This window comes from Xenopus laevis, chromosome 9_10L (genome assembly GCF_017654675.1).
Source record: "Xenopus laevis strain J_2021 chromosome 9_10L, Xenopus_laevis_v10.1, whole genome shotgun sequence".
Lineage (NCBI taxonomy): Eukaryota > Metazoa > Chordata > Amphibia > Anura > Pipidae > Xenopus > Xenopus laevis.
In genome coordinates, this window is record NC_054387.1 from 103,912,787 (window position 1) to 103,927,710 (window position 14,924).

Genomic DNA, 14,924 nt, shown 5'->3' on the forward strand with positions numbered 1-14,924 from the left:
CCTGAACCTGTCGTTCCTTCTTCCCAAGATCATCGCAGCTTTGTTTCCTTCCTGCGCTCCTCAGTTACTCTCCGCTCAAGCTTCTGCTCCTGAAGAGACTCCCCTGGGTTTAGCTTTTGTTCCTCCAGAGTTTCGTCCTGCCATCTTGTCTCACTCTCACAATTCTAAACAGGCCGGTCATCCTGGGATTAAAAAGACTACCGAACTTTTGTCTCGTTTGGTCTGGTGGCCATCTTTAAGGAAAGACGTTAAAGATTTTGTTTCATCATGTTCCACCTGTGCCGTTTCTAAGTCTGGACATTCCCCCCCCTAAGGGTTTTTTGTTGCCTTTACCCATTCCTTCTAGACCTTGGACTCATATTTCCATGGACTTTATTGTCGATCTTCCAAATTCTTCCGGCCACACTGTCATCTGGGTGGTGATTGACAGATTTAGTAAGATGGCTCATTTCACTCCTCTCCGCAAACTGCCATCTGCCCCGGAACTTTCTGAACTCTTCATTAAACATATTTTTCGTCTCCATGGTTTTCCTGCTGAAATTGTGTCTGATCGTGGTCCTCAGTTTGTGTCTAAATTTTGGAGGTCTCTGTGTAAAGCTTTGAACATTTCTCTTCAATTTTCTTCCGCTTACCATCCTCAGTCCAATGGGGCCGCCGAACGTGTCAACCAAGCATTGGAACAGTTCCTACGTTGTCATGTGTCCCTGTGTCAGGATGACTGGTCAGACCTTCTTCCATGGGCGGAATTTGCCCACAACAATTCCCTGCATTCTTCTTCCCAGAAGTCTCCTTTTTTCTGTGTTTTTGGTTTAAACCCTTTGGCATTTCCTCAGGACCTCCTACTTACCAACGTGCCTGCCGCCAATGATCAAGCAGCTCATATGATGGCCATCTGGCAGGCTACTGCCGCTAATTTAGAAAAGAGTGCTTCTTCCCAGAAGAAATTTGCCGACAAGAGGAGGATTGCTTCTCCAACATACTCTCTTGGTGACAAGGTTTTGTTGTCTACTCGTAATATTCGTCTCAAGATTCCCTCTCCTAAACTTGGTCCCAAGTTCATCGGTCCCTTCCCCATCATCGAGGTCATCAATCCTGTGGCTGTCCGTCTTCTTCTTCCGCCTGAGATGAGGATCCCTAATGTGTTTCATGTGTCTCTTCTTAAACCTGCAGTCTCCTCTCCCTCTTCTTCTTCCACAGCTCCTGTTGTCGTCAATGATTCTTTGGAGTTCGAAGTTAATTGAATCTTGGATTCCCGCATTTCCAGGGGTACTCTCCAATATCTCATTGAATGGAAGGGTTTCGGTCCTGAGGAATGCTCCTGGGTAAAGAACTCTGACGTTCATGCTCCCATCCTTGTCCGCAGGTTCCAACAGTTTCCTTCTCATCCTGGTCCCGGTGGTCCTGAGGCCCCCCCTAGGGAAGGGGGTACTGTAATGGAAACTTCAACACTCACCCAAGATGGCGTCCAAGATGGCAACCTTCTGCTCCACCGCATGGCTCCTGCTGGGCGCTGTCCTGTGACATCAGCGCCTTCTCGATCTGGGATTGGTCGTCGGCGACGGAACGGACGCCGGCGTCAGAATCGGGCGCCGGCGTCAGGACGTCAGCGTGAGGACGCTGGCGTCAGCGTCTGACGCCAGTGCGTCAGCGTCTGACGCCAGCGCGTCAATATTTTGGCGCCAAGACTTGGACTATTTAAACCCCATTGCCCCTTTCTTCATTGCCCAATTATAGGTTCCTTTGACTAGTGTTCCTGAGTATGACTTCTAATTCTGATTATCCGTGTATCGACCTTTGCCTGTTTTTCTTATCTCCATTGTCTGCCGCCTGAATTGATCTTTTGCCTGTACCCTGACTATTCTTCTGGATAAACCCTTTTGTACCTCGAACCTGGTTTTTGTCTCCTCTTTGGTCCACTACTATTACTGCTGCGCCTTCGGGCCCATTACAGTAACATTGGATCAGAATCTGAACAAGCAGATAGGCACCCTCTCCTGCCCACCCCTACCTTTTAGACAACGGACACATGGGAATGTTCTTTGGCTTGTCTCCTGTGTTTTTCTGGAGCAGATTTTGATGTGAAATACAAAAATGTGCTTTTTTGCAACAATATCTACTGCGCAAAAGCTGGGAGCTCATGGGCTTCACTCTGCTTGCAGAGACAACCCAGGTGGGGAACAGCCTATGCACAATCCCATGTGCCCTTAGCCTTAGAAGTTTTTCTGTATAATACAGGTATAGAATCCAGAAACCCTTTATGTAGAAAGCTCGGAATTACAGAAAGTCCATCTTCCATAGAATCCATTTTATCCAAATAATCTGTAATAATAAAACAGTACCTTGTACTTGATCCAAACTAGGATATAATTAAGCCTTATATGAAGCAAAACCAGCCTATTGGGTTTATTTAATGTTTACATGATTTTCTAGTAGACGTAAGGTATGGAGAACCAAATTACGGAAAGATCCAGTATCCGGAAAACTCCAGGTCCCGAGCATTCTGTATAACAGGTCCGATACCTGGGATGTTTGTTATAGTAAACATTTGTAAATTAGCAAAACAATACTTGGAAAAAACATTCATATACAATACAGGTTTTGAATAACAATAAACCCAAATTGTGGATCCACAGTAAGAGTTCCTTTGTTAGAAATTAATTATAGGTGGATTATCAAAAACAAAACCTCTTGGCTTTTCAAAATGAAAACTGGGGTGTAATTTACTTTAAGCATTGTCAGTTCTATAGCCATGCTCTGTTTCATGAGTAATGATGGTTTGTTTAGAGCACAAGTTCCCCGGTTCTGCTTATTAAAACCCACTTATGCTAATTAGTCATTGTCTGCCAGCCTCACTGGAGAAAGTAGCATCTCCGTTTGTATGAATCTACAGACTCCTGAACAGCTGCACATTGTACAGGTCCTTCTTCTTGTCTCCAACCCCATCATGTCCGTAACAGGTTCCATACCCAGGCATATATTTAGTGTATACAGTAGAACCCCCATTTTACGTGTTTCAGGAGACCAGAAAAAAAATGGCATGAAATCCAGGTAAATGTAAAATCAGGGAAATGTATTATGCATAATATATAGGTGGGCACAAAACAACAATGTAAAATGAGGGGAAACTTGAAATCGGGATTTAAAATTGAGGTTCCACTGTATTACAAAGGCAGTAACTGTTGATCAGCAGATGGATGGTAAATTAATATGTCACAATGATAAAATTCATACAAATTGTGTGTTTTTCAATCTGAGGCTCGTTTGCAAATCTCAATATTCTGTATGGCATCTTAGCAGGCAAAGATTGTCCTGAAATACTGTATAACTAGATATTACAGGGCTTCACAGCAAATTAATTGTAGGCCCTCAAAAAAGCCAGAGGTGACCTGTTATACCAATATATGTTGAAATTGCTGATCATTTAGGGGCTCATGGGGAACCCATATTTCTCCTGGGCCCCCCTGCGGTCGCAGGGTCTGCTTCTCGTGTACTTACGCCCCTGCTGAAATAGTCACAGTTTGCATAGTCTAAATCATATCCGTGTGTATTCATACAGGGCTGTCTTATGTTTTTCAGAGGAGAAGAACAAAATTCATTGCCTGTGATTTCCTCACCCAGTGGCTGTTTAAGTAAGTACATTAATATCCGCAATTATTTACAGGTATAAAGTGATTATAATTTAATGTTATTTTGAAATTTGAAAAGAATGATTCCCTTAACTCATTAGGCTCATGTTCAAGTGCAGTGTGCAATTTTGGAAGCAAGGTGCTGTGTTTTTACCCACAATCCACTGCTTTCTCCCACAATTCCAGTGTAATTGCAGGCCTGGAGTTCATGCACCAGTTGTGGCTTATGTGTTAAAACAAGAGCAATTGCACATGCTGTTTTTTTAGGTTCCTGCACCCAATTCTTTAGGTCTTTAGGTGGTGGAGCTATCACCACCTTTGAGGTCGCAGTAGCACCAAGGTTCCCCGTTGTCAATAGGCGTACTGTGTGTATCAGAAATTGCATTAACATCTGTGGCAAACTTTATGCTTAAAGGCACAGTAACACCAAAAGATAAAAACATTTTAAAGTAATTAAAATATAATGTTCTGTTGCTATGCATTGGTAAAAGTTATGTGTTTGCTTCAGAAAGACAACTATAATTTATGTATATTGGCTGTTGTGTAGCCGTGGGGGCAGCCATTCAAGCTAAAAAAGGAGAAAAGGCACAGGCTACTTAGTAGATAACAGATAAGCTCTGTAATAGAATACAGTGAGATTCTACACACTGCATTTGGCATTGAATGGCTGTCCCCATGGCTACATCGAAGCTTGTTTATATAAACTATAGTAGTGTTTCTAAAAGACACACAACAGTTGTACCAGTGCAGAGAGGCAGAGAATTATATTTGAATTAGTTTTAAACACTTTAATTTTTTGGTGTTCACTGTTTTTTTTAATAAGCCCTATTGACACTGGAAAAAAAAAAGTAATAATGATTGGTTTGAGGAATAAAATTCCTAGTTAAAGTTTGGCTCCTCCCTCTAATGCGCGCCTGCAGCCGCAAGAAGAAAGAAGAAGCCGGAAGAGGATCTCTCCGTGGTGCTCACTGGAATAACCCCAGGCCATGCAGTTTTCTGCTGATAGGAGCACCGGCCCGGGTTTTCAGGTAAGTAAATACATTCACTTGGGAGTGCTTAACATTTGGCACCCCCAAGTGGTAAAGGACTTTCCTTCTCCTTTAACGACCATTCATTAAGAAACTTGCAACCAAATTTGCTCAAATGCTCCTGTCCCTACTGACACTGAGGAACCCTAGCGCTACCTCCTCCCTCAGCATGGTGATAATTCCAGGGTTCTCATTTTTTTGCCAAAAGCTACAACAGACTTGTACCAAAATAATCAGTTGCTAATGATGTTTTAACATTGTGCACCGGAAGCGGTGAAATCTCTTCTCTTAAAATATTAGCCACAAATTTCATTCAGGTGCATTTTTAACGGCACAACATTGTGCACTGTTGCAATTACATTGTAATTCTGGTGGGAAATGCTGCATTGTGGTTGAAAAAAATCCAGATTTGCATCCAAAAATTTGCTCATTGCTGACTACACTGCGTAAGTCAATGGCCCTTGTATAGGTTTGATCGACACGTTTTTTATGTCTTTTTGGAAACAAATCGTCCAGAATAACTGCAATAGTCTTAACCATTGTAAGTAGCATTGTGGCATGATTCTCACCACAAAACACAGCTTTTCAGTGGTAACTGTGTCCTTATAATAGGAAGAAGTCTTTGATGAGTCTCCTACAGTTTGACACTGTGATATTTACATTGCTTGCAGTGCTTTAAAAGTAGCAAGCCCTAAGCTTTATTGCAGTAGCAGCGGAGTGGATGCCCTGTCTGTTGACCAGTTAAAATCCATCAAATTGCCACAAATTGCTTCCTTTAATGACAAGAAACATGATTATAGGCTAGAAACATTATTACAGTGTGCATTTTTATAGAACATAGCAATACTTAAGAGGTACTGTATGGGAATGAGTGATTTCATTGATTAGGAACAAGGCAAAGGATTGCAGGGAGATTGATGGGATGATCTAACAACTGAGAAAGGACTGCACTTATTGAAATTTCCATAGATCTGGCATAGTGAGTCATTATTCATGTACAATCGTTTGAAGCAAATCCATAATTGATTGTAAAGTTTTAGGTTTTAGTTGCACTTGTTAATCTAGTTTATCAGGAGTTGTTCACCTTAAAATTAGCTTGTAGTATGATGTAGACATTGATATTCTGACACAATTTGTAATTCGTTTTGGATTTTAAGCACTATAGGGTTTAAATTACCCTAGCAGTTAGTCAGTGGTATAAATGAGAAAGTAGAGGAGGAATAGGGGTGGGCCTGAATAGAAAGAGAGTAATAAAAAATAACAATAAAATGTTAGCATCAGAGAACAATAGTTTTAGGGTTAGCTTTCCCCATTTGAAAAGCTGACCTCACTTTAGGTTTGCCAAATATTTCTTTACTGATTTAAGTGGTGCCTATGTCAAGTTACCCAAGTGAGTGTCTCTAACTGGTTGCCCAAATGAGTCTCTGATTGGTTTTCTAAGTGAGTCTCTGACTGGTTTTCAAGTGCGTCTCTAACTGGTTTCCCAAGTGAGTGTCTTTGACTGGTTTTCCAAGTGAGTCTCTGACTGGTTTTCCAGGTGAGTGTCTTTGACTGGTTTTCCAAGTGAGTCTCTGACTCTTTTTCCAGGTGAGTGTCTTTGACTGGTTTTCCAGGTGAGTGTCATAGTGGTTGCATCAGCCTATACTCATTGTCAAAATGTCAGTGTATTGGGATAAGACTGGTGCTATCATTTGTCAAAGTTTCTAGTGCTTCTTAAGAGGGAATCAAACTGAAATAGGTGGTGCTGGTAAGGGAGATATTATGCTACAATGTTTTCTATCTTTTATTTCAGTAAAAATCCAAGAAGAAAAGACCAAAACTGTACAAGTTTCTTTGAGATTCCGTTTGTTCATGAATGGCTGAAAGATCAGTAAGTACACTCAGTCCTTTATCATAATTTTATATAGTGAATAAAGTACCCCCTCTTGTAAAGTATAAGAGGCCAAAGGCAGAATGCTTTTATACAGGTCATGGAACTCCGAAGTGATTTCTAATATCCTCATATTTTGCAACAGGGGGTACTTTATTTATTATAATATGTTTCAGTGAGTCAGAAATGACATCACTAAGCTCCGATTATAACCAATGACATCACTAAGCAATGTTTAAAGGGATACAATTATTTACAGGATCTTTATGGCTAGTGTGTATATTATATATATATATATATATATACCGTATATATTTACACATACTTACCTTTGTAAGTACTGCACATGTACATGAGATAGCCCAATATAATAGAACATATCTGAGGTAAGGCAAACATTTTTGTCATAAATAAATACCAAAAACACAAACCTGTAATTATGAGACGACAAACCACATAGTGGGACAGTAATTAGCCTTGTAGCTGCCAAGGTTTAATTCCAGCCAGGATGCTATCTGCAAGGAGCTTGTATGTTTCCCCCGGGTGCTGGTTTTTTCCACGCAGTCCATAAACATACAGGCAGGTTAACTGGCTCCTGATAAAGTTTACTATAGTGTGTGTGAATGTGATAGGGATATTTGTAACCCCCACTTGGACAGGGACTCATGTGAATGATCTCTCGAATACATTGGTGCTATATAAAAATCCATCATGGTGTAGTCCTGGTAATAAATGGGGACCCTGACATATAAAAATTGAAAGAGAAACTTCATCATCACACAATCCCCCTTTTACTAACCCTTCTAATTTTACAAAGGGTTATATTAATATACATTCAAAATAGTAGCACTAGGAATATAATATATAGGATGAGACACAGTCAGTTGCTTATCAATCCCCACATTCAGGTTGAGTGAACTGTCACATTCCCATAATATAGCTGTGATCATTTGCAGCAAATTAATGACTTTTGGGAACTCTGGACATTGTAAAGTGCTTTATTGTGTGTTGTAGTTGGAGGCTAACTGCTTATTGTCATTATAAATTAGTGACAATGCACTGCTTCATCATAATATGGGTATCAGGGGATAGTAGCTGCTTATTCTACAAAAAAAGGCTAGGTAACTTATTTCTTGTTTCTTTCCCATTTGAATATGAGTCCATTGCTTTATTTGGGGTGTAATTTCTCACCTCTATCAGTCACAAAGAGCGAGCGATTCAGTGTTGCTGTACACCTGCAATAGGGAGAGCTATAAATATTTGTGTTTAAAGATATTCATCTAATCAATGTCCATGAGCTACTAAATCAAGCCATTGCTCTAACAGGCATCTGTCTACCTCTATGGATCATTTCCCAACACCATGCCTCTAACGAGTGCAATCCAGAGCTTCACAAACTGATTCTAATCCAGTGAGCCTCCATTTGTCTATAGTTTATTATATATGAATACAGAGGTTGTTAAGCACGGCTGTCAATTTCAGCAGGTCTCTGTGTTTATTTTTGGTTAGAGAATACATCCTGCTAGCAAGCTCCTGCACAAACTGATAAGGAAGGACACTACAAACCATTCTCTACAAACAATGTTACATTTTTTTCATTTCTAAATGTCTTTTTGGTAGTTTATATTGTAACTATTACATGTGTATAACTGGAGAGCAAACAAGATAATAAACAGGATCATATTAACATTCTACACATTGGCTCTATTTAAACATTTCTCCTTCTTAAAGTGATATAGGCACACAAAAAATCTACTTTTTAAAAAATATTAATTTACATTACAATTTATAAGTTCGTGTTGATCATTTTTCACTTAAATAATAAATGAATAGATCATGTTGATCATTTTTCGCTTAAAGAGCTGCTTTTGTAAGTGCAGGTATGGGACCTATGATCCAGAATGCTCGGGACCTGGGGGTTTCTGGATAACGTACCATAACGTACCATAATTTGGATCGTTATACCTTAAACATACCATTGAAACATTAAATAAAATCAATAGGCTGGATTTACTTTCAATATGGATTAATGATATCTTACTTTGTTCAAGTACAAGGTACTGTTTTATTATTACAGAAAAAAAGGAAATTGTTTTTAAAAATTTGGAGTATTTGATTATAATGGAGTCTATGGAAGATGGCCTTCCTGTAATTCTGATCTTTCTGGATAACGGGTTTCCGAATAACAGATCCTATACCTGTAGTTGTTACTTGAAGTTCCTAAACCTGACTGTTTTGCCTACCTGACTGTCCATCCTCAACCTGTCAGTTAAAATTGCAAACACTAATGGACTACTGCTGCACAAATATTTCAGCCCCCCTCATAAAGAAACTGCGGGGAATCTGACAGGTAATGTAAAAAAAAGTTTAACATATGTATAAAGCTCAGGCAAAGACAATGTTATGATATATTTAAAAGACAGTTTCATTTCAGGTGTCTGTATCTCTTTAAAACCAGGTTCCTATATCTCTAGTTACTAACATATACACATGCAATAAAGAACACTTTTAGAAAATATACAGCCACAGATTAAACTCACTGCTTAGCTCTTAAATGCATATGTCCTGTTTGATTGATCCTTCCCATCCAGGGAACACAATATAGTGGTTGTACAGCTACAATATGCTCTTGCCAGATAAAATTGCTTACTGCAATAACTCAGGATTTCATTTGTATTCGAACTGGATTTCCTGAATAATGGTGCTCCCAATAATGAGAGAAAAAAATATATAAAATTAGAAGGCTTGATCATCCATGACAGATGATGTTTTGCAAAGGGATTTTGTTTCACAAAACTCTTTTATTTTATAATTAAGGCATATTAGTTTAGGCATTCAATTGGACACACTTTATGGTCAAAGGCCTCGGCTGCTTTTATATTAAATACTTGCCTTATGCAACAATTTTCAGTAATAGATCATTCCAGCTCCTGGCCTTTCCCAGGTACTGGGCTGAAAAGAAGGTATTAAAGGATATTTAGATGTAGAGCTTTCTTAAGGAGAGAGCAACTACCCCAGGCCTCCTGGCACATAATGGGGCCAAGCGAAGCAGCAGCTGTAGCAGGGCCGGATTTAAAGACGCTGCACCCCTAGGCCCCCTTCTGCTGGCACCCGACCCCACTAGCACCCCCCCTTGCGCCTGACACCCTTACTCATAACTTCCCCCTCCTGCTGCTCCTCCTACCAACCTGCTTTCCCCACCGGATCTGCATCTTCAGGCATTTTTGCCATTGTTTGCAATGGGGACTGGGTGGGAGGGAGATATCAAAATCTCTTGTCCAGTCCTGTGGCGAAGCAACCACCCTAGGTCCGGGCCTTTATGGTCTGCCCACAAATCCTTGCTAGAGCTGTAGTCAGTGGCATAACTATAGAGAAGGCAGACCCCTCAGACGCAGGGGGGCCCGGGGAACAGGGGTCCCAAAGTGTGGGGTCTGCTTCCTCTGTAGCTAATAAAAAAAACATTCTCCCCATCCTCTCTCTCTTACCGGCAAGGAAGGGGAAGTAAGTTGGGCAGGAGTGGGCGAAGGCAGGGCGGGGAGAGGGTTGACACAATGATTGTGTCTCTTGCATGAAAAAAGATACCCACAGCATGTATCCATTCAGGCTAATATCAGTTGGGGAATTTTTGCCTCCGGAGTTTTTGTGCTGTCAAAAAAACAACAAATATCACCCAATACTGACAATACAGACTGCCATAGATATCAGTAGCAATCGCCTGGGGCAGATTAGTTGGCACTATTCACAAACCAATAAAGTACCCATGGCCATTTTGTATTTTAAGAAGAGGTGCACCAGCAGAGGATGAAAGATTAGCAATGGGCTACAATTAATTTTGACTTGTCCTTTAATCTGGACATGGCCATCACATGCTGGACCAATTTTGGCTGATTGGATAGTTGGCCCTAGGGCAGTGGGGTATGCAGAGGCCCATCAAGTGAGGGCTGAATCAGTTAACTTTTATACTCCTTGACCAACTGGATATTTGGCAGGTCCACTGATGGGCCCTCCACACAGGCCAATAAGTTGCAATCTTAGTGTGGATGGAGTGTAAGGCACCTTAAGAGCTCTGTAGAAGCAACCTTTTTTAAGGTGTTTTCGTTTATCTGTAGGCAGGGTACAATTGTATGCTGAGGGGGCAACATAACTTGTAGTATTTTCTGCATGCTCTATCTAGTGGCAGATTGAAAAAATATTAATATTATATATATTTTATATAATAACCTATATAAGTTATATGTTGGGTTGAAATTTCAGAATCAAATGAAAGTAACTGTAGGTATTATATAGAATGAGAAACAAGTTTCAAGTTCCAAGTCCATATTGTCCGTTTAAACTCAAATCTACAGTATATAATAATGTTCAGCTTTTATTTTATGGGTAGTACCAATATTTGCAGGACTAAGGAGTCTGAGTACAGCTGCCATCTACCATGAATGACAGTTTCGCTTTTCTTGTCACTGTCTGTGTGATGGCCCTGCTCTCCCACTAGCTGTTCTATTAATATTCGACCTGTGCCCACTTGTCTGTTTTGCAGTATCCCAAAATAAAACTGACATGACTTTCAGTCATCACAGTAGAGCTAATATAGTTTTTGATGTCTGCCTTTGGCATATTGGAGGATTAACCTCATTTGTAGCTACAACACATGACACCCAGTATATATTCCCCTAGTGTTATGCAATTCAGTTTTCTTTTGTAAACATCAAGCGCATACACTTGATTCCATCATTAGTCATATTGAAGTACATGAGTGGTAAACCAGATAAATACATTGAAGTGGTAGAGCATGATTGAGTATTGGTTTTCAAACTGGTGTGTAACCTGACCTCCCCTCTTTGGGCTATGGGGCAAATTCACTAAAAGGCGTATTGTCACTGGCGAATTGTTACAAGCAAACGCTTCGTTACACTTCGAGCCACTTCGACAGGGAAAATTCGTTACCACTACGCTAATTCACTAAAATGTGAAGTTGCATCCTGGGCTCCGAACACTGGTGACTTTTCGCTAGCGATACTTCGGCAGTGCGAGCGTTTCAAAGAGATCGCTTCTGCCTAATGAAACGGCGTTAGTTCTCTTACGCTTAGGTCAATTTGAATAGGGCGGGTACATTAAAGTCCAATAGACGTCTTTATTGGAGATGTTGGTGCAAATGCTTGAAGTGGCCACTTTTTATTACAAATGTCCAAGGAACCTGAATAAAGACAAAAGAGATCCTCTAATGCCCTACACATGAGCCCACCCTAAAACGAATGTTCCATGCCCCTCAAATGTATGGGGAAAAATGTTAAAAAAAAAAGTTCAATAATTAGGATATATAAAGTTTACAACTTTAATGCATTTCCGGCATGTAGGATATGATGTCACTGACATAAGATTGAGAAGGATCTAGCTTCATTTTAGCAGTTCTCCAGGTCTAAGGTGGCGAAGGCAACTCTGACGAAAGTAACGTTCAGTAAAATTCACATCTTAGTGAATTTGCGGAGTTACGCCCGTTCGCTAGAGTGAAAAGTCGCCTGCCGATAGAGTGCGAACGAACAATATCGATGGTCCTGTTCACTAATGAATTGTCCTCTACACCTATTAGTAAATTGGTGATGTCCCTGCGGATGGGATTTCTGGCGAAATGTTGCCAGAGTTAGCCACTTCGTCCTTTAGTGAATCTGCCCCTATGTGTGGTGAAGGGGGTTCTGCCCTGGTCTCCCTGAAGTCACAAGGTCTTATTGTTACACCGCTATATTCATAGTTTTATTTTATATAGCAGTCTCCTTTGGATTTCTCTTTTACTGTTATACCCATTTTTATCTTTCAGTCCAAGACCACCGATTCCACTGTCCCTACTTCTTTCCGAGGAAGAGGCCGCACTAATTATACAGTCGTTTTGGAGAGGTTATCGGGTAAGGCGGGCTTGCATGATGGCTAAATCTGCATATTCCAAGAAGAATGGCAGACATGCATAAATTACTACTTTCCATATCTTTACACATTGTTCACCCTCTCCATATCAAGGGGTTTATGTTGTGAGAGAGGTAAAACAGAGACTTATGACTGATTTCCAATATAAAGGTTGACTTATACAGAGAAAGACAGGATTTGCTCTAAGCTGAATACTTTAATCACACAATATCTCCATGAACGCCAGCTATTTTATAGTTTGTAACAGCTGCAGGCTACCCTGTGATTATGAGCCACTTTTTGCCTCTATGTGAATGCCAAGACTTTTTCTGACTACATGTTTTCCATGGTGCTGTGACTTTTGAATCCATTAATCTTTTGGTTGAAAAGTCATAGGTTCCAAATCCTTGGAGTATCTTTAGCAATGACCTCTGATTATATTTCCTAATATTGCAGATATTTGCATAACAACCCTTGAGCACAATTTTGAGGCATTAGACTGTATCAGTCCTTCCAGTTTCCATAGGAATCCTGTAATGTGAAGCTGGTATAATAGTGGAGGGATCATTTGCAAGGGATAAATATTGGGGGGCACATTTACTTTGCTCGAGTGAAGGAATAGAATAAAAAAAACTTTGAATTTCAAATGTTTTTTTTTGGCTACTTCGACCTTCGACTACGACTTTGACCTAGAATCGAACGATTCAAACTAAAAATCGTTTGAATATTCGACCATTCGATAGTCAAAGTACTGTCTCTTTAAAAAATACTTCGACCCCCTACTTTGCCACCTAAAATCTACCGAGGTGCAATGTTAGCCTATGGGGAAGGTCCCCATAGGCTTTCCTATGTTTTTTTGGTCGTAGAAAAATCCTTCGATTGATGGATTAAAATCCTTCGAATCGTTAGATTTGAAGGATTTAATCTTTAGATCGAACGATTTTTCCTTTCGAACGGTCGATCAAACAAATTGCGGCAAATCCTTCGACTTCGATATTCGAAGTCAAAGGATTTACATTCGGCAGTCAAATATCGAGGGTTAATTAACCCTCGATATTCAACCATATGTAAATCTGCCCCTATGTTTTAGCTTTGTAACTATGAATCATAATTTCCTTGACTATTAAATTCTATCTGCAAATTGATTGCTCTGGTTGCCTAGACTGCCATCTAACATCACCAATTGTGATTTCTTGTGGAATTCCTTTCTGTCCAAAATAGGAAAAAAATACAAAATTGGACAATTGATCAGAAGGGGCTTCCAGCATCATCACATCCACCCATTAACCTGCTTAAAGGGATACTGTCATGGGGAAAAAATTTTTTTCAAAATGAATCAGTTAATAGTGCTGCTCCAGTAGAATTCTGCACTGAAATCCATTTCTCAAAAGAGCAAACAGATTTTTTTATATTCAATTTTGAAATCTGACATGGGGCTAGACATTTTGTCATTTCCCAGCTGCCCCTGGTCATGCGACTTGTGCCTGCACTTTAAGAGAGAAATGCTTTTTGGCAGGCTGCTGTTTTTCCTTCTCAATGTAACTGAATGTGTCTCAGTGGGACATGGGTTTTTACTATTGAGTGTTGTTCTTAGATCTACCAGGCAGCTGTTATCTTGTTTTAGGGAGCTGTTACTGGTTACCTTCCCATTGTTCTTTTGTTTGGCTGCTGGAGGGAAAAAGGGAGGGGGTGATATCACTCCAACTTGCAGTACAGCAGTACAGAGTGATTGAAGTTTATCAGAGCACAAGTCACATGACTTGGGGCAGCTGGGAAATTGACAATATGTCTAGCCCCATGTCAGATTTCAAAATTGAATATAAAAAAATCTGTTTGCTCTTTTGAAAAATGAATTTCAGTGCAGAATTCTTCTGGAGCAGCACTATAAACTGATTCATTTTGAAAAAAATGTTTTTCCCATGACAGTATCCCTTTAATAAGATTTATTAATACTCATCTTTGTAAGTTAATATAAGGTAAATGTGCTCCAAGTCCAAGTTTTGACTCAGAGCCAGTTTTTAGAAGTGTGTATGTTCCTGTGTGAAAGGATAACATTATAATTAGGAAGAGAAGTGTGAGAAGATAAGAATGTGTTTAGATTTTATACATCCCATGCAAACATTTTCTCCTGTTCCCAAGCTTTTCTTGTGTAGCATCTGCTTGACACTTATGCCTCCGGTGACAATAATTAACAGTGACAATAGTTCCGCAGGCTTGTGTTTCAAAGGCAGCCATTGTCAAATGCAGCTGAGTGAGTTCTTTTCAAAAAGCTGCTTCACAATGTGTCCTTTTTGTTTATTTTCATACATCTTATTAATAAAGTTTTTTTTTTCTTATGATTTATTTAAATGTGTGTTAAGTTGGACAGTAGAAATAAAGCATGAATTCTTTTTCAACTAAGACTAGTGTCACACCAGGAGGATTCTGCTTTGTGACATGCCTAAATGTGTGAGTGTTTCCGCACAAAAATCCACTATGTGTGCCTGCACCAAGGCTGATGCTATGGAT

General features: G+C 39.9%; 1 protein-coding gene across 1 annotated transcript in view; it reads left to right on the forward strand.

Annotated features, from left to right (window-relative positions):
* Nucleotides 1-14,924, forward strand: part of LOC108701889 (IQ domain-containing protein K) — a 92,555-nt gene that overhangs the window by 42,991 nt on the left and 34,640 nt on the right. The window contains exons 6-8 of the mRNA XM_018236903.1: nucleotides 3,577-3,629; nucleotides 6,447-6,524; nucleotides 12,334-12,418. Of these exons, the coding sequence (XP_018092392.1) occupies nucleotides 3,577-3,629; nucleotides 6,447-6,524; nucleotides 12,334-12,418 (216 nt within the window). The remainder of the gene's footprint in view (nucleotides 1-3,576; nucleotides 3,630-6,446; nucleotides 6,525-12,333; nucleotides 12,419-14,924) is intronic.